The 25,128-nt window shown below is 38.3% G+C and overlaps 1 protein-coding gene across 1 annotated transcript; it reads left to right on the top strand.

Moving 5' to 3' along the window:
• Positions 1-1,397: 1,397 nt before the first annotated feature.
• On the top strand, positions 1,398-1,988 carry LOC141673565 (uncharacterized). The gene has a single exon (XM_074480317.1). The coding sequence runs from the start codon at positions 1,398-1,400 to the stop codon at positions 1,986-1,988; it is 591 nt and encodes a 196-aa protein (XP_074336418.1).
• Positions 1,989-25,128: the final 23,140 nt, after the last annotated feature.

Below are 25,128 nucleotides of genomic sequence, written 5' to 3'. Positions count from 1 at the left end.
CCTATAGATCGGAAAAAATGATCGAAAGGCCGTGACCGAACCCTCGTGGAAGCTTCTACCGGATAAAAAGTGTTATCCAGTGATATGCGCCTACATCTCGATAATAAACAACGGGGTAAAAGCAAAGAAGAAGATGATAATGACATACTTACTCCAAATGAAGATGACAAAGATTTGAAGCTATTGGAAAAAGAACGGAAACCACTAGCCGAGAAAATCAGGCACAAAAAAGAGATAATACGCCTACATCATGAATTTTCCGAAGTCTCTGAAGATTGCAAGTCGTTAGACAAAAAAGAATGAAGAGTATGACTCCATGTGGCTCCCAGGAAAACAATTGATCCTCTCCGAGTACGAGGAATCAACAGGATCCCTCTACTCAAAAAGGAAGCAAAAAAGACTAGAGGAGGATGACGACTCCGAGGAGCAAGAAAGTCATCTCGTAGGCTGGAAACGTCGTCAGACCTCAGAGCTGTCAAAGCTAGCAGACGATCTATCTCTCATTAATAAAAAAGTGGAGGCATTGAGGTGGCCTCTGAAAGCCCTCTCTCAGTCAAGATTGAAAATGCTAAGATCAATAGAGATTTGAAAGTGCCTCGTATTGACTCCTTCGACGGATCCACAGACCCGTCAGACTTTATTAATCTCATCGATGGTAGAATGGATTTTTTCGGTCACTCAAAAATTACTCGATGTCGGTTCTTCTCTACTTGCATCAAAGGCACAACACTAAATTGATTCAATAATTTTCCAACTCGATCAATTGATTCCTGGACAATCTTGAAAAGTAAATTCAGAACCCGTTTCTCTAGCAACAAACAGAGTGGAAAAATTACAGCGTCATTAATCACAGTTTACCAAAGGATAAATTAAAGTCTAAGAGCATACTTGACTCGCTTTAGAGCTCACATAGATGAAATCACAGACTTGGTTGACCCTTTGGCTGTTAATTACCTCATAGCAAGCATTGATAGGTCATGACACAGCCAACTTCTCGAGGATCTCTTTGAGAAAGAACCCAAGACCTTGCAAACGGCCAGTAAAATCATCGAGCATAGACTAACTCTCCAAGAGGTCGTAGGAAGCATTCAACACTCCCGGTCCCCATAATCCCATCACAATCAAAGTCTATGGCGGACTAGGGACTATGAGAGGAGAGAACGAAGGAGTCCTCGACAGGCTGACAAACATCGTAGCTTCAGAGGGTCCCAGAGTTCTCCAACTCCTCCAACACATCAAAGACATCGAGAATCAAATACTCAAGTGCCCTCGCACCGTGATAGCAAACAATGGGCATCAGAAGTTAAAGAGCCTCGATAACCTACGAGGCAAAATGCAGAAAAATCTACGATCCTGGCCATTCTTAAAACAGATCCTTTTTCCGACCCCCAAGACCGATGAATCCAAACAGACCTCCAAGCAACAAATATTGTGAATATCACGAAGACACGAGCCATGAAACTGAACAATGCTATCAACTCACCAACCTTATCGAAGAAAAGATATGTGATGGACAACTAGCCCATTACGTTGATAATAGTCATTCTCGTCGAGTAACACATCATGATCCCGACAGAGTCATTGATGTTATTTCAGGGGGTTATTCAGCTGGAGGATCCTCCAACAATTTAAAAAAGCTATATGCTCGGGATGTATATAGGATCGAATCAAAAAGACCTCGACGAAACCCAGCCCCAATCATTTCTTTCTCAGACAACGACTACACAGATGATATCATCGAGGACCATCAATATGCCTTGGTTATTACAACCAAGATTGTAACCAACACGGTCAAGAAAATCTTAGTAGATAATGGTAGCTCTGTAGATATCCTGTACTACAGCGTATATTCGAGAATGGACTTGGGGGATAGGAAACTAGATACAGCCAAAGGAACCCCATTTTATGGATTCACAGGAAACGAGGTCAAATTTGTTGGGGTCATAGACCTCCCAGTACTCTTTGGATCTCCTTCATGCCAACTGTGATATCCCGTATTTTCAGAATTATTATTATTAATATTTAAATATGTTTATGTGATTTTCTGATTTAGAAGGAATAAAATGGTGGATATTTTATTCCTATTTGACGAGTTTGTGTTATTAATTGGTAATGTGCTAATTGTTGAGTGTTATATCGGTCCTTGTTAATATCTGAAAATATTTTCTTAAATGTATTATTTTCAAAAGTTTATTTGAAAACCGATCATTTTATTGATATCGGTAAATTGAGTTCGTTTAGTAATATTTTGGATTGGATGGATATTATGTCTGCTATGTGTTGTATGTAATATTAATCGTGTCGGACTCAGTTGTGATTGAGGATTATTGTATTATTAATTACTGAGTCGTATCATTTTTTTTATCTTTAAAACTACTTTTATTGAAAATTTAATTTCATAAATATTTAAATTATCTTAAAAGTTATTTTTATGACTTTATAATTACAATAATTATTTTTGGGATTTTATAAAATTTAGAAATCAATATTTTATTGATTATTTAATTTTAAATGATTTTCCTGATTTCATTTAACTGTAAAATCAGTATTTAATTTCAGAATGTTTCAAAAATCATGAAAATTTTATTCTATTAACTTTTAAATATTTCGGGAATTTTAAAACTATTCCGGAAATTTTCAGGCTTTTATTCACCCGCACCTTTATTCGTTAATTCGTTAAATACGGGTATATGTCGCATTTCAAAAATGAATTAAAAATTTTGAAAATTTTATTTTATTAACTCTTACTTATTCCGAAAATTATCGAGCTGTTCTGGTATTTTTTCGGATTATTATTACCCGTAAGCTATTCGTTAAATTAATAAATTGCGGTGCGAATTTAGATTTTCAGAGTAATTAATCAGATAAGTTTTATTTCTTTTCTCCTGTGCGATCCATTCCACCGCCTCTCTCATTCTTCTCTCTCGCATATCTCTTCGACCCCTCATGTCTCTCTCTTCAATCGATCCTTCTCCCATCTCTTTCTTCTCCCTTTTTCTTCTTTTCCTCTCTTCTTTTTCTTTCTTCTTCTCGCTGTTCTTTTCTCTGTTCTGGTGCCGCTGGTTCCTTTTTCTCTCACCGCCGCCCCTCTCCGGCGAGGTGGTGGTGGCGCGTGGGGGAGGGGTTTTTTTTCGTGACTTGTTCTGTGATCCTTCTGCTGTTTTCGGCCTTGTCCTCTCCGGTATACTGTCGTCAGCTTGCTTCCTTTCTGTTGAGTTGATATATGTATATATTCGTACATATATGTGTGTATCTTGGTGCGTGTGTGTTCCGTGTGTTTATACAGTGATGTGGTTTCGGCCTGTTGTTTTCCGTTTCGGTTGTGGCGCGTGGCGCGTGGCATGTGCCCTGTTTGTTTTGATTATCTTACTAATTGACTGATTTTTTTTTTATTCTTTTGCAGATTATTTGATTAAGGGTTTTATGAAATGAATTTAATCGTGCAAAAATAATTAAATTAATCGGTGGGATTCGTGTTGGACGGCCGTTATAAACGGGAACCCACGAATTTTACCGCCGTCGGCGATGAGCCTTGGCGAGCCGACGGTGGACCATGATGATTTTAATCTGAGTCCTACGTTATTAATTAAATAAAAATAGTTGGTAAATTAGTTGCGAAATGAAAATGCGAATATAATAAAAATATGAATAAAAATAATTAATATTTGAATTGTATCGGTGGTTGGGATTCTTGAATATTGGGATTGTAGTTGTGAAATTGGTTTGTTGTTGTGAATTTGACGTCGAACTGTTCAACGGGTAGGCCGATAAACAAAGGAGACGCTGCCCGATTTTCGGGAAATTAATTCCAAAAATACGGGAACGTAACCTACGATTATCGGAAACGTCGAACGAGATTATATAATTAAAATTTTTTTTACGAAACCTAATTACGTGTTGGGACAAGATATTTTTATAAATAAACTGTTCATCCGTTTAATACGAAACGAACGCGTACAGACTCAGAAAAATATTCCGCTTTCATTAAAAAATACTTTCGAGACCCAAATCCTTTTTGTTTCGAAAGGTCGTTTGTTTTACAAGTTATTCTGAGTCGATTATTGATCGAAAAATCATATTTTTGATCTGATTTCAGTTTTAAACGAACAGAGTCGACCCTTTTGACGAACTGAGTCATATGTGATAGGAATTATGTGATACGTGGATTATGTGATTACGTGCTATGTGAATAATGTGCGTACGTGGGTCAAGATTCCTGTATTTGTCTGTCATAATTATGTGTGGGCTATCGTATGGGTAGACGATAGGATTTTGACGCGTAGTTCGTCGAGTGATTATCGTTTAGACAATTAAAGCTATATCTTTTAATTATAGATGCGGATCTCTCGAGTTGATCGGGACAAGACGTTGGATAAAGAATGAGATGGAATGGTATTGGGTAGCTGACTTCTAGTAATCGCAGGAGCAGCATATCAGTAAAGTGTTGGAAGGGAAGACGATGATGTTTTGAGACAGAATATCAGAATTGATGCGTTATTGCGAGTATGCTAACTGCTAAAACCCAAAGGCAAGTATCCCTGACTTCACTTATCGTTCAAGTGATGTTTATTTCGAATCATTTTATGCAAGTATTGTTTTCCCTATTCTCTGTTCGGAATAGATAAATATTTTACATATCGCTGAATTAAATAATTCTGTTTATGCAAATACTCATCTGCTATTCTATATTCAGAATAGTCAAGTGATTTTACTCATCCAATTTCTGGATTTATAAATGTTTTGGATTTTGAGAAAAGTGATTTGGTTGTGAATATTCCTACCCAAGTTAATGGGGGAATAAAATTATTTCGGGTGTCGAGTATTATGACCCCTTTTCAATAAAAGGTTTTGAGATTTGATGGTTACTGGTAGCGTAAGAGGCCGAGGCACCGGTCCAGCGTGAGCTATTATACAGAAGTGCAATACGGAAGTGTAATATCTTACAAGGCTTGTTATGCCTTTTCTTGGCGCCCTATAGGTACCGTATGTCTTCGGGATACGGGTAGTACCTATATTTACGGTATGGCTGCGGGATACCGGTGTTGTTTCGTGACTGATCATCAGGAACAGCATAGTGCATAATTGGTTCCAATCTAAATAGATATCTAAAATTCTTTATTGTTTTGATAATCATAGCATAAATGATTTATCAACTGATTCTTTTTGGATTAAAAGTACTGATTCTGTTTTGGATTAAAAGTGAATTGTGGCTTTGATTCAGTTTCTGATTTTGTGGATACTTACGTTGTTGTTAAATATCAAAGGTGGTATTAGTATAGATGATTGATGTTGACTTCAGTATGGGTGTTGTGAGCATCAAAGTTCGTATTGATATCTAATTTGATATGACAACAAAATAAGTATTAATATTAAGAGTTGAGTTTTGAGTAAAGTTTATGATTCAATCCATAATCATTGTTTCATATTATTGTGGTTTACGATATTTCCGTAAACACTATTTTACGAGTTTTATTCTCGTCAAGATTCAAAGTATTGCTGAAGCCTTTCGCTTGAAAATATCAAAAAGAGTTTATAATTCAGCAATTATGATTTTAAATGTTCTGCTCTAATGCAGATATCGGTTTTATATCAAAAGACCCTATATATGCTATAATGATCTTGCTGAGCATTTCTTCCGCTCATACTTGCCTGTTTTTTTTAAATTTAACCTCCAGTGAGGATTAGCTTGCGCTGTTTAGCTGCGTAATTCGAGGAAGCAAAGAAGAAGCTTTTGGAAGGTGGTTGATCCAGGGTTTGCGGGCTAGTGTAAGTTTTATTGTATAAAGTTGTTTATATTATATTATATTATAGTTGTGTATTTTATTTGGGCCTAGTATACTTCATTTCGAAGTTATACTAGTGGGTTTAGTTTTGAGATTGAGAATTGTTGTAAAGAAATGTAAAAGAAAGTGAAAAATTTATTGTGGAATTTGGATATCTTGTTTCTAGAACTGTAACCTTAAAAGATCTTGGATTAGTTTGGGGTCAATTATGCTAAATATCTTCCGCTGGCATTTATTTATTGATTAAACAGGTTGATTTGGATTGAAGTTTTATAGTGACGACCAAATCCTCTGACCCCGGATTTGGGGGCGTGACAGGTTGGTATCAGAGCTGAGGTTATAGTAAACTAGAAACGAGAGTGTGTAGGAGTGTGTATAGCTATGTGAGGACGTTTGAGCTCATATCGAGTTCCTGTTGGACTATCAGATATAGTGCCAACGAGTAAGTTAAGATAGGCGCATTCGTTCGAGATGGTTGTGTTGAGCTGGACGGAACTCCGGGAAGCTGCAAACTTCTATTGTGGAATCTTCCGAGGCTACTACGATTCGACGACGATGAAGATTATCGATATCCTTGGAACATGAAGAAGCGTCTAGAATCAGATGGCGAGTCAACTGGAGAGTTCAAATTGAAGATAAATATTAAGACTTTGGCAATACCTTTTCTTTCTATAATTCCTTTTGACATCTCTCAAAAAGAAGTAATTGTTAGAGGAGATATTCCCTAACACTCATTTTCAATCATATATGTGTTTTAATTGTGCCAGAGGCTGTCGTGAAACCTATTTTTCAGGTTTTGATAGCTCTGCCAAGTTATGATAATTTAATTCCACTTTTCTTATTTGGTGGATAGTTTCTTGATGATGTGACACCACTTGCTCATTTGGTGCCAAAATTTTGTTCTCTGGATTCTATTCCTTCAGAAATATCAGCTTTGAAATCCTTTCAGTTTTATTCATTTGATTTTGAATTCCTTTGATATTCTTTTATTCTGACTGAGATGAACAACCCTAACTATAGGGGACGCAAGGTATACCTGTCTGTGTGATAGGAGTTGGATGGGACGCCATCACTTGTGTGTATTGTGAATACATGAAGGTTAACAACCTTTAGTAGTGTCTTAATTTGGGCACGCAATACCAAGTTCGTTTGATCATATTGATCTCTCAGTTATTCTTTTATTTCAATAATATTTTTTTTCTCAAATTCAGATTTTGGTTCCGTTATGGTATCAAATTCTTTTCTTTTTGAAATTCCATGATTTTGTCATCCCAAACATTCGAAGGTATGCCAATCAAGTTAAGCTGAGTTATCCTGGTCAAGTCAAAGCAGGGTTATGTGATGGGATTATCAAGAGCAACACTGGATTGCAATGCGATTAAAATATCAGGGGTGTATAGCAAAGTCAATCTGTTTCTTTATTTCTCTATCTCTCTCTTTATTTTCTTCTCTCTATCTTTCTCTCTATTTTTCTTTCTCGCGATCAGTAAAAAGTGATTCTATTGAAGAATTGGTCAAAGGGTGTGAATGGAACAGTGGTGCACAGTGAAGCTCCTGTAAAAGTTTTATTATACAAGGAATACAAGATTTATTTGAGATTATGGAAAATTGAGGTTATTTGGAAATGGAAAGTTGGTTAGAAAACCCTAAGTGCTGTCTTCTGCTGATTCCGAGGACGGAATCCTTATAAGGAGGGTAGATTGTGATATCCCGTATTTTCAGAATTATTATTATTAATATTTAAATATGTTTATGTGATTTTCTGATTTAGAAGGAATAAAATGGTGGATATTTTATTCCTATTTGACGAGTTTGTGTTATTAATTGGTAATGTGCTAATTGTTGAGTGTTATATCGGTCCTTGTTAATATCTGAAAATATTTTCTTAAATGTATTATTTTCAAAAGTTTATTTGAAAACCGATCATTTTATTGATATCGGTAAATTGAGTTCGTTTAGTAATATTTTGGATTGGATGGATATTATGTCTGCTATGTGTTGTATGTAATATTAATCGTGTCGGACTCAGTTGTGATTGAGGATTATTGTATTATTAATTACTGAGTCGTATCATTTTTTTTATCTTTAAAACTACTTTTATTGAAAATTTAATTTCATAAATATTTAAATTATCTTAAAAGTTATTTTTATGACTTTATAATTACAATAATTATTTTTGGGATTTTATAAAATTTAGAAATCAATATTTTATTGATTATTTAATTTTAAATGATTTTCCTGATTTCATTTAACTGTAAAATCAGTATTTAATTTCAGAATGTTTCAAAAATCATGAAAATTTTATTCTATTAACTTTTAAATATTTCGGGAATTTTAAAACTATTCCGGAAATTTTCAGGCTTTTATTCACCCGCACCTTTATTCGTTAATTCGTTAAATACGGGTATATGTCGCATTTCAAAAATGAATTAAAAATTTTGAAAATTTTATTTTATTAACTCTTACTTATTCCGAAAATTATCGAGCTGTTCTGGTATTTTTTCGGATTATTATTACCCGTAAGCTATTCGTTAAATTAATAAATTGCGGTGCGAATTTAGATTTTCAGAGTAATTAATCAGATAAGTTTTATTTCTTTTCTCCTGTGCGATCCATTCCACCGCCTCTCTCATTCTTCTCTCTCGCATATCTCTTCGACCCCTCATGTCTCTCTCTTCAATCGATCCTTCTCCCATCTCTTTCTTCTCCCTTTTTCTTCTTTTCCTCTCTTCTTTTTCTTTCTTCTTCTCGCTGTTCTTTTCTCTGTTCTGGTGCCGCTGGTTCCTTTTTCTCTCACCGCCGCCCCTCTCCGGCGAGGTGGTGGTGGCGCGTGGGGGAGGGGTTTTTTTTCGTGACTTGTTCTGTGATCCTTCTGCTGTTTTCGGCCTTGTCCTCTCCGGTATACTGTCGTCAGCTTGCTTCCTTTCTGTTGAGTTGATATATGTATATATTCGTACATATATGTGTGTATCTTGGTGCGTGTGTGTTCCGTGTGTTTATACAGTGATGTGGTTTCGGCCTGTTGTTTTCCGTTTCGGTTGTGGCGCGTGGCGCGTGACATGTGCCCTGTTTGTTTTGATTATCTTACTAATTGACTGATTTTTTTTTATTCTTTTGCAGATTATTTGATTAAGGGTTTTATGAAATGAATTTAATCGTGCAAAAATAATTAAATTAATCGGTGGGATTCGTGTTGGACGGCCGTTATAAACGGGAACCCACGAATTTTACCGCCGTCGGCGATGAGCCTTGGCGAGCCGACGGTGGACCATGATGATTTTAATCTGAGTCCTACGTTATTAATTAAATAAAAATAGTTGGTAAATTAGTTGCGAAATGAAAATGCGAATATAATAAAAATATGAATAAAAATAATTAATATTTGAATTGTATCGGTGGTTGGGATTCTTGAATATTGGGATTGTAGTTGTGAAATTGGTTTGTTGTTGTGAATTTGACGTCGAACTGTTCGACGGGTAGGCCGATAAACAAAGGAGACGCTGCCCGATTTTCGGGAAATTAATTCCAAAAATACGGGAACGTAACCTACGATTATCGGAAACGTCGAACGAGATTATATAATTAAATTTTTTTTTACGAAACCTAATTACGTGTTGGGACAAGATATTTTTATAAATAAACTGTTCATCCGTTTAATACGAAACGAACGCGTACAGACTCAGAAAAATATTCCGCTTTCATTAAAAAATACTTTCGAGACCCAAATCCTTTTTGTTTCGAAAGGTCGTTTGTTTTACAAGTTATTCTGAGTCGATTATTGATCGAAAAATCATATTTTTGATCTGATTTCAGTTTTAAACGAACAGAGTCGACCCTTTTGACGAACTGAGTCATATGTGATAGGAATTATGTGATACGTGGATTATGTGATTACGTGCTATGTGAATAATGTGCGTACGTGGGTCAAGATTCCTGTATTTGTCTGTCATAATTATGTGTGGGCTATCGTATGGGTAGACGATAGGATTTTGACGCGTAGTTCGTCGAGTGATTATCGTTTAGACAATTAAAGCTATATCTTTTAATTATAGATGCGGATCTCTCGAGTTGATCGGGACAAGACGTTGGATAAAGAATGAGATGGAATGGTATTGGGTAGCTGACTTCTAGTAATCGCAGGAGCAGCATATCAGTAAAGTGTTGGAAGGGAAGACGATGATGTTTTGAGACAGAATATCAGAATTGATGTGTTATTGCGAGTATGCTAACTGCTAAAACCCAAAGGCAAGTATCCCTGACTTCACTTATCGTTCAAGTGATGTTTATTTCGAATCATTTTATGCAAGTATTGTTTTCCCTATTCTCTGTTCGGAATAGATAAATATTTTACATATCGCTGAATTAAATAATTCTGTTTATGCAAATACTCATCTGCTATTCTATATTCAGAATAGTCAAGTGATTTTACTCATCCAATTTCTGGATTTATAAATGTTTTGGATTTTGAGAAAAGTGATTTGGTTGTGAATATTCCTACCCAAGTTAATGGGGGAATAAAATTATTTCGGGTGTCGAGTATTATGACCCCTTTTCAATAAAAGGTTTTGAGATTTGATGGTTACTGGTAGCGTAAGAGGCCGAGGCACCGGTCCAGCGTGAGCTATTATACAGAAGTGCAATACGGAAGTGTAATATCTTACAAGGCTTGTTATGCCTTTTCTTGGCGCCCTATAGGTACCGTATGTCTTCGGGATACGGGTAGTACCTATATTTACGGTATGGCTGCGGGATACCGGTGTTGTTTCGTGACTGATCATCAGGAACAGCATAGTGCATAATTGGTTCCAATCTAAATAGATATCTAAAATTCTTTATTGTTTTGATAATCATAGCATAAATGATTTATCAACTGATTCTTTTTGGATTAAAAGTACTGATTCTGTTTTGGATTAAAAGTGAATTGTGGCTTTGATTCAGTTTCTGATTTTGTGGATACTTACGTTGTTGTTAAATATCAAAGGTGGTATTAGTATAGATGATTGATGTTGACTTCAGTATGGGTGTTGTGAGCATCAAAGTTCGTATTGATATCTAATTTGATATGACAACAAAATAAGTATTAATATTAAGAGTTGAGTTTTGAGTAAAGTTTATGATTCAATCCATAATCATTGTTTCATATTATTGTGGTTTACGATATTTCCGTAAACACTATTTTACGAGTTTTATTCTCGTCAAGATTCAAAGTATTGCTGAAGCCTTTCGCTTGAAAATATCAAAAAGAGTTTATAATTCAGCAATTATGATTTTAAATGTTCTGCTCTAATGCAGATATCGGTTTTATATCAAAAGACCCTATATATGTTATAATGATCTTGCTGAGCATTTCTTCCGCTCATACTTGCCTGTTTTTTTTAAATTTAACCTCCAGTGAGGATTAGCTTGCGCTGTTTAGCTGCGTAATTCGAGGAAGCAAAGAAGAAGCTTTTGGAAGGTGGTTGATCCAGGGTTTGCGGGCTAGTGTAAGTTTTATTGTATAAAGTTGTTTATATTATATTATATTATAGTTGTGTATTTTATTTGGGCCTAGTATACTTCATTTCGAAGTTATACTAGTGGGTTTAGTTTTGAGATTGAGAATTGTTGTAAAGAAATGTAAAAGAAAGTGAAAAATTTATTGTGGAATTTGGATATCTTGTTTCTAGAACTGTAACCTTAAAAGATCTTGGATTAGTTTGGGGTCAATTATGCTAAATATCTTCCGCTGGCATTTATTTATTGATTAAACAGGTTGATTTGGATTGAAGTTTTATAGTGACGACCAAATCCTCTGACCCCGGATTTGGGGGCGTGACACCAACTTTGGCGAGTCGTCAAATTCCATGTTGTCAATGCAATCTCAAGATTTAATGTTATCATAGGGATAACCATTATAGGCCCGCTCAAGGCAATTACCTCCATCGCTCATTTAAAAATAAATTTCCCCACATAATTTGGGGTTAGGGAAGTGTGTCGAGACCAGAGGGCCTCACGATAATGTTACTTGGGCAACTTCATTCTTAAAAAACATCCCTCGCAGTCCTCTGAAGTTCACCAGGTCGTGGAGGTCGACCCAAGGGAGATAATTGAAGTACCTAAACCAAGCAACTGTAAACCCAATGAAGAGCTAGAAGAGATAGATCTTTACGACACTTCCGTCGACAAGAAAGTCAAAATAGGAGCTACGTTGCCAGCAGATATCAGACACTAGTTGATAGAGACGCTTTGTGACTTCGCGAATATTTTTGCTTGGGACTCCAAGGATATGCTAGGGATCTCGGAAGTGATAGCTCTTCACAGACTAAACATTTCATCGGAAGCTCGCCCCGTGAAGCAAAAGAAAAGAGTTTTCTTTTCCGAAAAGCAAGAGTCCATAGACGTCGAGATCAGCAGGCTCCTCGAAGCAAGATTCATAAAAGAGGTTCAATTTCCTCAGTGGATCACAAATGTCGTCTTAGTCAAGAAAAGTAATGGCAAATTGTGAATGTGCATCGATTACTCGAACGTGAATAGGTCATGTCCAAAAGATTTCTATTTTTTGCCCAACATAGACCAGCTCATAGATTCAACGGCAGGGCACGAAATGTTATCTCTCATGGATGCGTTCACGGGTTATAACCAAATCAAAATGGAAAAAAAGACCAAGATCACACAGCCTTCATAACACACAGAGGAGTCTTCGGCTATAAGATCTTACCATTCGGACTCCTCAATGCTGGTGCGACCTTCTAGAGAACCATGGATACCATATTCGCTCCACAGATCGGCTGCAACCTACAGATTTACGTCGATGACATTATCGTGAAATTGATTCATGTCACAGACCACATCGCCGACCTCGTAGAGACATTCTCAAGAATTAGAGCTCATAAGATGCGTCTGAATCCAACGAAGTGCTCTTTCGGGCTAACAGGGGGCAAATCCCTGAGAGACCTCCTAACTTGTCGAGGCATCAAAGAAGACCCGACTCAGATCAAAGCAATCCAAGAATTTTCATCTCCTAATTCACTAAAAGACTTTCGACGCCTCACCGGCTCGATAGCCATTCTACGATGCTTTATTCCCCAATCGTCCAAGTGGTGCTTACCAATGTTCAACATTATTAAAAATGCATCTAAGGCAAACAAGTTCGTCTGGAACGATGACTGCGAAGCAAGCCTTCAAGGCATCAAAGCCTTCTTGGCTTCACCACCAATTCTGACAAAAGCCTCTCCTTGCGAGCCCTTAAAAATCTTCTTGTCCTCAACAGACCCCACCGTAGCTTCAGTCTTAGTGAAGGAGTTGAAGGAGGAAGAACTTGAACAACACCCTGTCTACTTCGTGTGCCATATGCTGAAGGATGCAGAGCTTCGCCACTCCAGGATCAAGAAGCTCATTTTTTCCCTAGTAGTCTCAAGCGGAAAGTTTCGTCATTATTTTCAAGGGCGATTGATTAGCGTAATGACCAACCAACCGCTTTGAAAGATACTTCATCTGCCCGATATGACAAGAAGGTTAGCCGCATGGACAATCGAGCTCAGCCAATTCAACATCGAGTTTGTTCCAAGGACTTCGATAAGTTCCCAAGCCCTATCTGACTTTATTGTTGAATGTAATTTTGAACCTCAAGAAGAAGGAGAACTTCCCCAAGAGGGACCCAAAAAGTCTTGGACTCTGTTTATAGATGGATCCTCTATTGCCGATGGAGGAGGAGCCGACGTTATCCTCACCAGTCCAAAAGGTTTCAAGATACAACAGGCCGTTAATTTTCAGTTCAAAACTACAAATAACAAAGCCTAGTACGAAGCCCTCATAAAGGGACTTCGACTTGCCCGTTTCCTCGAGGTCAACGTTGTAGAAATTTTTTGCGACTCCCAGCTCGTGGTTAAACAAATAAAAGGAGAATATGAAATTTTAAATAAAAGAATGGCAGCTTACGCATGCGTTGCCAAAGGCCTGTTAGAGCCTATACCCTCCTGGACCCTAAATTGTATAGACAGATCCATTAATCACTGGGCGGATGCTCTTCCTAGACTAGCAACCACGAACTCTAATACTCCTACCACTCCGATATACATCATGGACCTCGTAGCCTCGTCTATCGAGAATCCTCCGTTAGACGTTAATCACGTGTCCCCAATTCAAGACTGGAAAACCCCTCTGATCCAATTCATACAAGGGACCCTGCCTGATATGAACGAGGGTGATAAGAAAAAGATAGCTTTCAAAGCAAGGAACTATTGTATAGAGAATAGTCAGCTATATAGAAGATGATTAACATAACCGTTACTTAAGTGCATTGGGAAAGACGAAGCAGAACTGGCTATGATACAGGTATATACAGGCATCTGTGGGGAATATTTAACCGGCAAGAACCTTTCCCTCAAGATCATGAGGTACGGCTTTTATTGCCCCTCTATGCGACAAGATTGCGAAAATTCACCAGAAAATGCAAACCATGCCATCTTTACAGTTCGGTCGTACACAGACCTCCCACAACACTCTCCTCGATAACCTAGCCATGCCCTGTCTACATGTGGGGAACGGACCTCGTGGGCCCATTACCAAAAAGTTCAGGACATAAAAAATTCATCATTGTGGCCATAGACTACCACACCAAATGGGTCGAGGCCAAAGCCCTAGTTCGGATCAGAGAAATTGAAGTCATCAACTTCTTCATTGAAAATATAGTGTTTTGCTTCGTAGTTCCACGAATAGTTGTCACTGAAAATGGCACTCAATTTGTAGGGATGAGATAGAAAAAACCTTCGAGCAACTCCAAATTCAACACTTCAAAGCTTCAGTAGAATATCCCCAATGCAATGGCCAAGTGGAAATAACAAACAAAGCAATCCTCCAAGGGATCAAGAAAAGACTGGCGGAGGCTGACAGGCTATGGGTCGATGAACTCCCGAATGTCTTGTGGAGTTATCGTACAACCCCAAGGGCCTCAACAGGGCAAACCCCGTTTAAAATGACCTATGGGACAGAAGTAGTTCTCCCTATCGAGGTCAGCTTGGGCTCGGCAAGGCTTCAAAATTTCGATGCCAAAGAATCTTCAACTAGACTGCGTCTCAACTGCGATATCATTGAAGAGCTCAGGGACTCAACCCACCTTAAGATCGCCAAGTACTAGAAAAAAACCACAAAGTACTTCAACTCCAAGGTAAAGCCACGAAGCCTCGAAGTCAAGGACCTCATCCTCCGAGAGGCCGCAGTCTCTCAACCTAACAAAGTGAACAAACTCTCTCCTTTATGGGAAGGCCCATACAGAGTAGTAAGGGTCATCAGGCCAGGAACGTTTCTCCTTACTCACCTCGATGGTTCGCCAGTTCCGAGTACTAGGAATGCAGTTCACTTAAGAAAATTTTACTCGTAAAACTCTACAAGGAAAAACTCCAACCAGCCACCTCAATGCCTTAAGTTATGATAATTTATGTAATTTCTCCTTCCAAAATCCACGAGAACTCGTCCTGATATGAGTCTCCGAGTACGAGGAATCAACAGGATCCCTTAACTCAAAAAGGAAGTAAAAAAGACTAGAGGAGGATGACGACACTGAGGAGCAAGAGAGTTATCTTGTAGGCTCAAAACATCGTCAGACCTCAAAGCTGTCAAAGCTAGCAGATGATCTATCTCTCATTAAAAATTACATTCGAACACAAAGTGGAGGTATTGAGGTGGCCTTTGAAAGCCCTCTATCAGTCATGATTGAAAATACTAATGCTAAGATCATTAGAGATTTGAAAGTGCCTCACATTGACTCCATCGACGGATTCACGGACCTATCAGACTTTATTAATCTCTTCGATGGTAGAATGGATTTTTTCGGTCACTCAGAAACAGCCTGATGTCGGTTCTTCTCTACTTGTCTCAAAGGAATAGCGCTAAATTGGTTTAATAATTTTCCACCTCGATCAATTGATTTCTGGACAATCTTGAAAAGAAAATGCAGAAACCGTTTCTCTAGTAATAAACGAGGTGGAAAAATTACAGCGTCATTAATCACAGTTTACCAACGGACAAATGAAAGTTTAAGAGCATACTTGACTCGCTTCAGAGCTCACACAGCTGATCATAGATCAGTAAAAAAAGAGCTATGGATCCAAAATTTACGAGCATGAGTACAATCAAACAAAGGATGAGTATGCTTTCTCTATCTGTACCACAAATCTGACATTGTGGACTCTGTTTATATAACGATGGCACAACTGTTCTATAAGAGCTAAGCTCCCTTTACAGCCCTCCATAAAAAGTGACGAAGTTTTGGAGGTCCTTCTAACCCCCAAATAACCTGCCACAAAGTTTCATCGCTGCCCCCTGGTTTACCCCACTGATATACATATTTTGGGTACGCGCAAGCCAATAACCAGAGCGGACCGTGTACTCCCCATTTTTAGTATGAAACCAGAATCGCTTATCACAAGGCCAGTTTAATGACAATGGTATATCTAACAATGAAGCGCAATCCTCCTCAATAAATAGCTCGTTAATCAACTCAGCATTCCACCTTCCATTATCATAATCAATCAAATCTGAAACTCTCAATTCTGAGTAATAGTTGATTATGTCAATGGAACAAATTTTGAATTCTTACCAGGTAACCAAACATCTGTGAAAACAATCTGCGATTAATACAAATAATCAAACAAGTGTGTGCGTGAGTAAATGAAATCAAACGGAGGAAGAAAAGATATAAACAGAAGAGAGATCCTCGAGTCCAGTTGAAACTGTCTCCTTAAAGCTATTTCGCCTCTCACCGTATGTGCGAGTCGATAGCCTCCCAGGATAAAACGAGGTAGCGGCGGCGTTACGGATAACGAGCACCTTCAGCGAGCTTGAACGGGCACGAAACTATCACTGAGAGAGAGAGATTTGTGTTTAGAGGCGAATATGTTTTTGGTGTGTCTAACCCTAACGCCTTAGAGGTGTTTATATAGGTGTAGATAGACTTGTGCGCTACTCTTTTCCATAATTAAATATCATTAATTATGGAATCGGTGTAATACTTGCAAGCTATTCTATTCCATAAATAATCTGAAACAGAATCAGATTAAATATATCAAGACATACACCATATCAATTAATCTGAAACAAAATCAAATTAATTTATGCCATAATATTTGAGCCAAATTCTAATGGAAAATAATAATTTCCATTATTAAGAGAATATCATCATATCTCACACATCTTTTAGTCATAATGCTCAAAAATATGACTTACCAATATGGGACTTATACCCATATTTTCCAACAATCCCCCACATGGGTGAGATTGGTGATCTTAGTAGCACACACCAGACAGACAGACAGACAGACACGGAGTTTGACTTGGTGATAGTTTCTTCGATCAGATATAGCATACGATAGGTAGAGAATGCTCCTTGAACCTTCGCTCGAGTAAGCATACCGACTTTACTGGTAGACAGTAGACGTGCTTGTCCTTGAACTGTTTGACCGTTTATGTAAACGATGATATACTTATCACTATATCGTTTCTGACTCGTTCAGCTCTCATGAGTATGTCCATTTTGGCCATGGAACATCGTCCTGGTTCTGCAGAAGTTTCTAAAGAATTGGGCCTCACAATTCTCCTTTGAAGCGGCCCCACTTCTCTCCCACATAGGTGATCTTTATCTTATAGAGTAACCCGCGTTTACTCAACTGAATTCCATGCGTTCACTCCTGAGCTCCATGTATTCATCAAAGATCATTAAAGGCTCAAAGCTTAACCTCGTACCTTACGGGTCTCACTGTTTCCTCATCATAGGAACAGGCCAGGGGTTACCCCCACAGTGATTTGGTCATCATGATTTAGTTGTCCCATTGAACCAAGTTCTTGGGATCTCCAGTCAGCAATGGTTGGGTGTCCACCATGATGCCGTTAAGCAATAGGCTTAAGGCCCATCCCTCTCGATGATTTCTCAACCACTTCTCTTGATAACCCTTTGGTTAGTGGATCCGCGATATTATCCTTTGACGGTATATAGTCAATAGTGATAATTCCGGTTGAGATCAATTGTCTAATGGAACTGTGTCGTCATCGTATATGACGAGACTTTCCATTATACATCGTGCTCTGTGCTCTGCCAATAGCGGATTGACTATCACAGTGAATCCCTATTGCAGTTACAGGCTTTGGCCATCTTGGAATATCCTCCAGAAACTGACGTAGATATTCAGCCTCTTCGGCGCATTTATCTAGTGCCACAAACTCAGCTTCCATCGTGGAATGAGTTATCACCGTTTGTTTTGAGGATTTCCATGATATTGCCGCTCCAGCTAATGTAAACACATAGCCACTCGTAGACTTAAGTGCTTTCTTGCTAGATATCCAATTTGCGTCAGTATATCCTTCTAATACTGCTGGGTATCTGCCATAGTACAGTCCATAGTCTCGAGTTCCCCTCAAGTACCTTAGTACCCTTATAATCGCTTTCCAGTGATCAGCTCCCGGATTACTCGTAAACCTACTCAACTTGCTAATTGAGTATGCAATGTCTGGTCTTGTACAACTCATGAGGTACATCAGACTACCAATTATCCTCGAGTATTCCAATTGGGAAACAGCTACACCTTTGTTCTTGGATAGGTGCAAAGTCATATCCACAGGTGTCCTAGCTTTCTCAAAGTCATCCTTAAGAAACTTCTCAAGGATCTTGTCAACATAATGTGGTTGACTTAATGCGAGACCCTCTGATGTTCTAGAAATTTGAATTCCCAGAATTACATTTGCTAGTCCCATATCTTTCATGTCGAACCTTGATTTCAACATGTCCTTTGTAGATTTGATAACTTTATCATTGCTTCCAGCAATAAGTAGATCATCTACATATAGTGTCATCATGACATAGCCATTGTCATTCTCCTTGACATAGCTATTCTCGTTATCCTTGTAATAGGCACAGCTATCACATTCATTGATTTTGAAACCATTGGCCAGCACGACCTCATCAAAATTTTCATGCCATTTCATAGGCGCTTGTTTCAAACCATACAATGATTTCACCAATCTACATACTTTCCTTTCTTGTCCTGGGACAACAAACCCTTCAGGTTGTTCCATATAGATTTCTTCATCTATGTCTCCATTTAGGAAAGCTGTTTTCACATCCATTTGATGTACAGTTAGATTACGCATTGCAGCAATAGCAAACATCATCCTTATGGACGTTATTCTCGTTACAGGAGAATATGTATCAAAGTAATCAAGGCCTTTTTGTTGCTTGTATCCTTTAATTACAAGTCTGGCCTTATACTTATCAATAGTGCCATCAGTTTTCAACTTCTTCTTGAAAACCCACTTGCTACCTAATGGTTTGCAACCAGTTGGCAAGTCCACTAATTCCCAAGTATGATTTTGCATAATTGAATCAACTTCATTCTTGATGGCCTCTTTCCACATAGGCCCATCAGGTGAGGTAACCGCCTCCTTATAAGTTTTTGGGTCACCTTCTTCGAGCAAATAGGTCATAAAATCAGACCCATAGGATTTCTCCGTTCGTTGTCTTTTGCTCCTTCTCACTACCCCCACATTTTCGTCTTCACTTTCATCACTCTCATTATCGTCATCTACAGACTAATGAGATCGTTTAGACGTCGTAGGTTGTTGGTTTCCTGGATTACAGGGAAACATCGTCTCAAAAAATGAGGCATTTCTTGATTCCATAATGGTATTCTTTTGAATATCAGGAATCTTGGATTCATGAACAAGAAACCGATATGCAGTGCTGTGTGGAGGATATCCGATGAAGACACAATCCACAGTCTTAGGACCTATCTTCACCTTCTTCGGTGTAGGGATCAGTACCTTTGCAAGGCACCCCCACACTTTCAGGTGTTGGTAACTTGGTTTCTTTTTCTTCCATATTTCATAAGGACTTACATCCTTATTCTTGCGCATCGTAATATTTAAAATATTATTTGCGCTTAAGATGGCTTCTCCCCACATCGATTGTGGGAGCCCAGAGCTTAACAACATCGCATTCATCATCTCTTTCAGAGTGCGATTCTTCCTTTCAGCCACACCATTTGACTGAGGGGAGTATGGTGCAGTGACCTCATGGATTATACCATGTTGTGAACAGAATTCCCCAAACGGTTCAACATATTCACCTCCACGATCACTTCGTATTGTTTTGATTTTCTCAGTTTGTTGTGTCTCAACTTCTTCCTTATAGATTTTAAATTTATCTATAGCTTCGTCTTTGCTTTTCAACAAATATACATAGCAGTATTTTGTACAATCATCAATGAATGTAATAAAATACTTGTTTCCTCCTCTTGTTGGAGCGAATTTTAAATCACATATGTCGCTATGTATTAGGTCTAGCACTTTGGTGTTCCTTTCCACACGTTTAAATGATGATCTCGTTAATTTTGCCTCAACACAAGTCTCACACTTATGTTTTGGATCGATAGTAAGTTTAGGTATGTATTCTTTTGCACTTAAACGTCGTAAAGTGTCATAATTTACATGTCCTAATCTAGCATGCCATAAATTAGGAGACTCAAGCAAGTAAGCAGAAGAATTCTTCATTTCATTATCGTCCTTAACGGACATTACATTGAGCTTAAAAAGCCCATCAGTTAAATAACCCTTGCCTACAAACATACCACTCTTAGACAAAATAACTTTATCTGACTCTATTACAATACGAAAGCCATGCTTATTCAACAGAGAACCAGACACAAGGTTCTTGCGAATATCAGGCACATAAAGTACATTCTTCAAAGTCAGATTCTTCCCAGAGGTCATCTTCAGGATCACCGTGCCTTCACCCTCAATGGTAGAAGTTGCTGAATTCCCCATGTAGAGCTTCTCACCAGCATCGGAAGCTTTGAGGCTAGAGAAAACCGCCTTGTCTGAGCAAACATGTCTAGTAGCACCAGTATCAATCCACCATTCACGTGGATTAGAACCGACCAGGTTCACTTCAGAGACCGTAGCACAGAGGTCTATGTCACCCATCTCCTTGGAGATATTCTCTACCATGTTTGCTTCTTTCTTCTTGTTGGGCTTCTTGGGCTTCTTGCAGTCAGAAGACCTATGACCAACTTTATCACAGTTGTAGCACTTCCCTTGAAATTTCGACTTCGAAATCCCTCCCTTGGGTGCCAGCTTTGCCCCTTTACCAGAATTAGCCTTCTTGGGCTTGGAGCTTTGAGCATGCTCCACCATATTTGCCTTCTCAGTGGCAACGTTAACTTTCTTCTCGGACCCTCTGTTGTCTTCTTCAATACGAAGTCTAACAATAAGATCCTCCATAGACATCTCCTTTCGCTTGTGCTTAAGGTAGTTCTTGAAATCTTTCCATCCAGGTGGAAGCTTTTCAATAACAGCAGCAACTTGGAAAGACTCACTTATGACCATTCCCTCAGCATGAATGTCATGAATGATCACCTGCAGTTCCTGCACCTGACTGACCACAGTCTTAGAGTCTGCCATCTTATAATCAAGAAAGCGGCCAACAATCCACTTCTTTGCCCCAGCGTCCTCGGTTTTATACTTATGGTCAAGTGACTCCCATAAGACCTTAGCTGTTGGCTTTGCGCTGTATACGTTATACAACGAGTCAGACAAACAATTTAACACATAGTTCCGACAGATGTAGTCGGAGTGCTTCCAAGCATCAGCAGCATACACAGTCTGCATGTTACTCTCAGCAGTGAGCAACGGTGGTTCTTCCTTAAGGAAGCGATCCATATGCAACGTGGTCAGATAAAAGTGCATCTTTTGTTGCCAACGTTTGAAGTTCGTTCCGTTGAACTTCTCAGGTTTTTCAGCATGTGCAGCATGCACAGTTGGCATAACAGGTGCAGCAGGCACCACGGGTGGAACAGATGGTATGTGCGTCTGTACTACAGGTGTATGCACACCAGTAGGCACCGCAGGTATGATCGGAGGAGTGAATCCTGCCGATATCTGTCCAAGAGGAACACTAAACTGTCCAATGACAGTGTGTCCCACAGGCACATGTCCCGAAGGCACATGTCCAACAGGCGTTTGACCCCCATCAGATCGTACGATCCGTGCGTTAGGGTTAATCGGCTGCTGGTGAACCCCATCAGATCCAGTGATCTGTGCGTTGGGATCAGCCGTCATGTTCATCGAATCGTTCACAGTTTGGTTCTCCATCGATCTGTTACTCAACAAAACAAGCAGATACAGATGTATCAGTCACAGATGTATATAAAATAAATAGCTTTAAGATTGTGAAAACAATCTGCGATTAATACAAATAATCAAACAAGTGTGTGCGTGAGTAAACGAAATCAAACGGAGGAAGAAAAGATATAAACAGAAGAGAGATCCTCGAGTCCAGTTGAAACTGTCTCCTTAAAGCTATTTCGCCTCTCACCGTATGTGCGAGTCGATAGCCTCCCAGGATAAAACGAGGTAGCGGCGGCGTTACGGATAACGAGCACCTTCAGCGAGCTTGAACGGGCACGAAACTATCACTGAGAGAGAGAGATTTGTGTTTAGAGGCGAATATGTTTTTGGTGTGTCTAACCCTAACGCCTTAGAGGTGTTTATATAGGTGTAGATAGACTTGTGCGCTACTCTTTTCCATAATTAAATATCATTAATTATGGAATCGGTGTAATACTTGCAAGCTATTCTATTCCATAAATAATCTGAAACAGAATCAGATTAAATATATCAAGACATACACCATATCAATTAATCTGAAACAAAATCAAATTAATTTATGCCATAATATTTGAGCCAAATTCTAATGGAAAATAATAATTTCCATTATTAAGAGAATATCATCATATCTCACACATCTTTTAGTCATAATGCTCAAAAATATGACTTACCAATATGGGACTTATACCCATATTTTCCAACAACATCATCCCACACACAAATACTAGTCCCATTTCCAATCCTCCATTTAAAATCTTCAAATAATAAACATTTCGCCCCCACATAGTTCTCCATGTATAGCTGGGAGCGTATCCTCTATTAGCATTTAAAACATCCGAATTCTTAAAATAACGAGCTTTTAACACCTTATAAAGGGAATCAGGATAATTGTATAGTGTCCAACATTTTTTAGCAAGCAGAGCAACATTAAAACATTTTAAGTCACGAAACCCATACCTCCTAAAACTTTAGGCATACACATTTGATCCCGGTTGTGCCAGTGCATAGATTTAGTCGAACCCTTATTTCCCCACCAGAAACGAGCTAAAATTGAGTGAATTTCATCAATTAATCCATCTGGGATGCGAAAGATACTCATCATATATGTTGGAATGGCTTGTGCTATTGCTTTAATAAGTATTTCCTTGCCAGGACGTGATAACAGCTTCTCCTTCCATCCTTGTAACTTTTTCCAGATTATTTCTTTTAGGCCTGCAAAAATGACTTTTTTTTACTTGCCAATTATAGTAGGCAGACCCAAATATTTTTCATGACGCACAACTTCACGAACCCCCAATTAATCAACAATTTCTTTCCTTCTCACCTCGTTAACACCCTTGCTAAAGACAATTGTCATATACACTGATGATAATCTCAGCTAACTTAGAATATTCTTATAAAGTTGCTTTAGCGTATAATATACTATCATCAGCAAAGAACAGGTGAGACACGCGACATGCTCCATGGCAAATTTTTGCCCCATGAATGAATTTTTTCTGAGCTGCTTTTGATAATAACATTGAAAAAGCATCAGCACAAAGCAGAAATAAATATGGTAGGATAAGATCACCATGGCGTAGCCCTCTAGAAGGAACTACTAAACCCGAGACCTGTCCATTAAGCTTAAAAGAAACAGACACGCTTGATAAACAACTCATAAAGTTGAATGGTCGTTTCTAGAAAGGGCTATATATAAACAACTCATAATTCGTCTCATCCCATTAGAAGTGAAACTCAACTTATACATAACCCTTTCTAGAAACGACCATTCAACTTTATCATATGCCTTACTCATCAAGTTTAAGGGCAATAGTCTCATTTTTTCCTTATTTTCTTTTCATTGCATGAAAAATTTCAAAAGCAACAAGAGCATTATCTGTAATTAATCTTTTCGGTACAAAAGCACTCTGATTATTAAAACTATTGAAGAAAGGAAGGGCTTCAATTTATTTGCCATGGTCTTGGAAATGGTCTTGTACAATACATTGCACAAACTGATCGACCTCAAGTCACCCATCTGTTTCGGATCTTTACATTTTGGAATCAAAACAACGCAAGTCTCATTAACTTCTGACAAATCACTTCCTTCTCGCCACCATTATTTTACAAAACGAACCACATCAGCCCCCAAAATATTCTAAAATTTTTGAAAATAGAGGGCATGCATACCATCTAGCCCGGGGGCTTTGTTCGGATGCATTTGAAACAGAGCCTCTTTGATTTCCTCTGTTGTCGGTCCCTGATCTAGAACTGCATTCATCTCACTGAACACTAATTTCTCTAATCCCAACCAAAGCACTATCAAAACCATCAGGATTATTGGACGCAAACAAATTTGCAAAATAATCAGCAACCACTTTATCCATTTCTGTCTTCCCAGCCAGACCCTATCTGCGTTAGTCAATCCTTTCACAAAATTTTGCATTTTCCTTTAATTGGCTTTATGGTGAAAATATTTCATGTTTTTATCTCCATCCCGTAGCTCATTTGCACAAGCTCTAGCGTGCCAATATGATTCCTCCAGTCTATGCAACTTATCTACATTCTCTTGACAGAGCGTTAACACTTTTCAATTGGATCAGCATCATGTTTCTGCCTATTTTTCAACAATTTTTCTGCTTCTTTAATCATCTTTTTGATATTTCCAAATGTATATTTTGCCAAGAATAATAATCTTTCGGCACAAAAATTCAGCCTTTGTAGGGATATCGTCACCAACACTATCATTCCAAGCCTCCCGGATAACCTTTCCACATTCCATATTTGATAGCCAAAGGGCTTCAAATTTGAACATTATATCTTCTGCATATTTTCTATTAGTAACGTCATCTTTGAAGAGTATTGGAGCATGATCTGACCTGTAAATTGGGAGATGTATGACTTAATAATGTGGAAATAACTCACGCCAACTATCATTTGCCAAGAAACAATCTAATCTTTCTTACACCAAAAACGCAGGTGTATTCCCCCTTTGCCATGTAAAACCACTTCCCCTAAACCCCATATCACAAAGTTGGCAAAAATCAATAGTTTCACGAAATTTGTCCATGTGTCTGAGTCCTCTGGATGATCTCCCATCTTTCTCAGACATGAATAAAATCTCATAAAAGTCTCCAAACATGATTTCTGGCACATTACTACTATTCCACAAATTACGCATAAGTTGACAAGTAAAATGTTTGTTTGAAACCTCAGGCCACCCATACATCCCTAT

Source organism: Apium graveolens, chromosome 7, assembly GCF_009905375.1.
Source record: "Apium graveolens cultivar Ventura chromosome 7, ASM990537v1, whole genome shotgun sequence".
NCBI lineage: Eukaryota > Viridiplantae > Streptophyta > Magnoliopsida > Apiales > Apiaceae > Apium > Apium graveolens.
The sequence above is the reverse complement of the archived record's forward strand: the minus strand, read 5'-3'. Positions and strand labels throughout refer to the sequence as shown.

Bases quoted from the DNA above. Each gene is read 5' to 3' on its own strand.
- LOC141673565 (XM_074480317.1), top strand. From the start codon at position 1,398: ATGAATCCAAACAGACCTCCAAGCAACAAATATTGTGAATATCACGAA.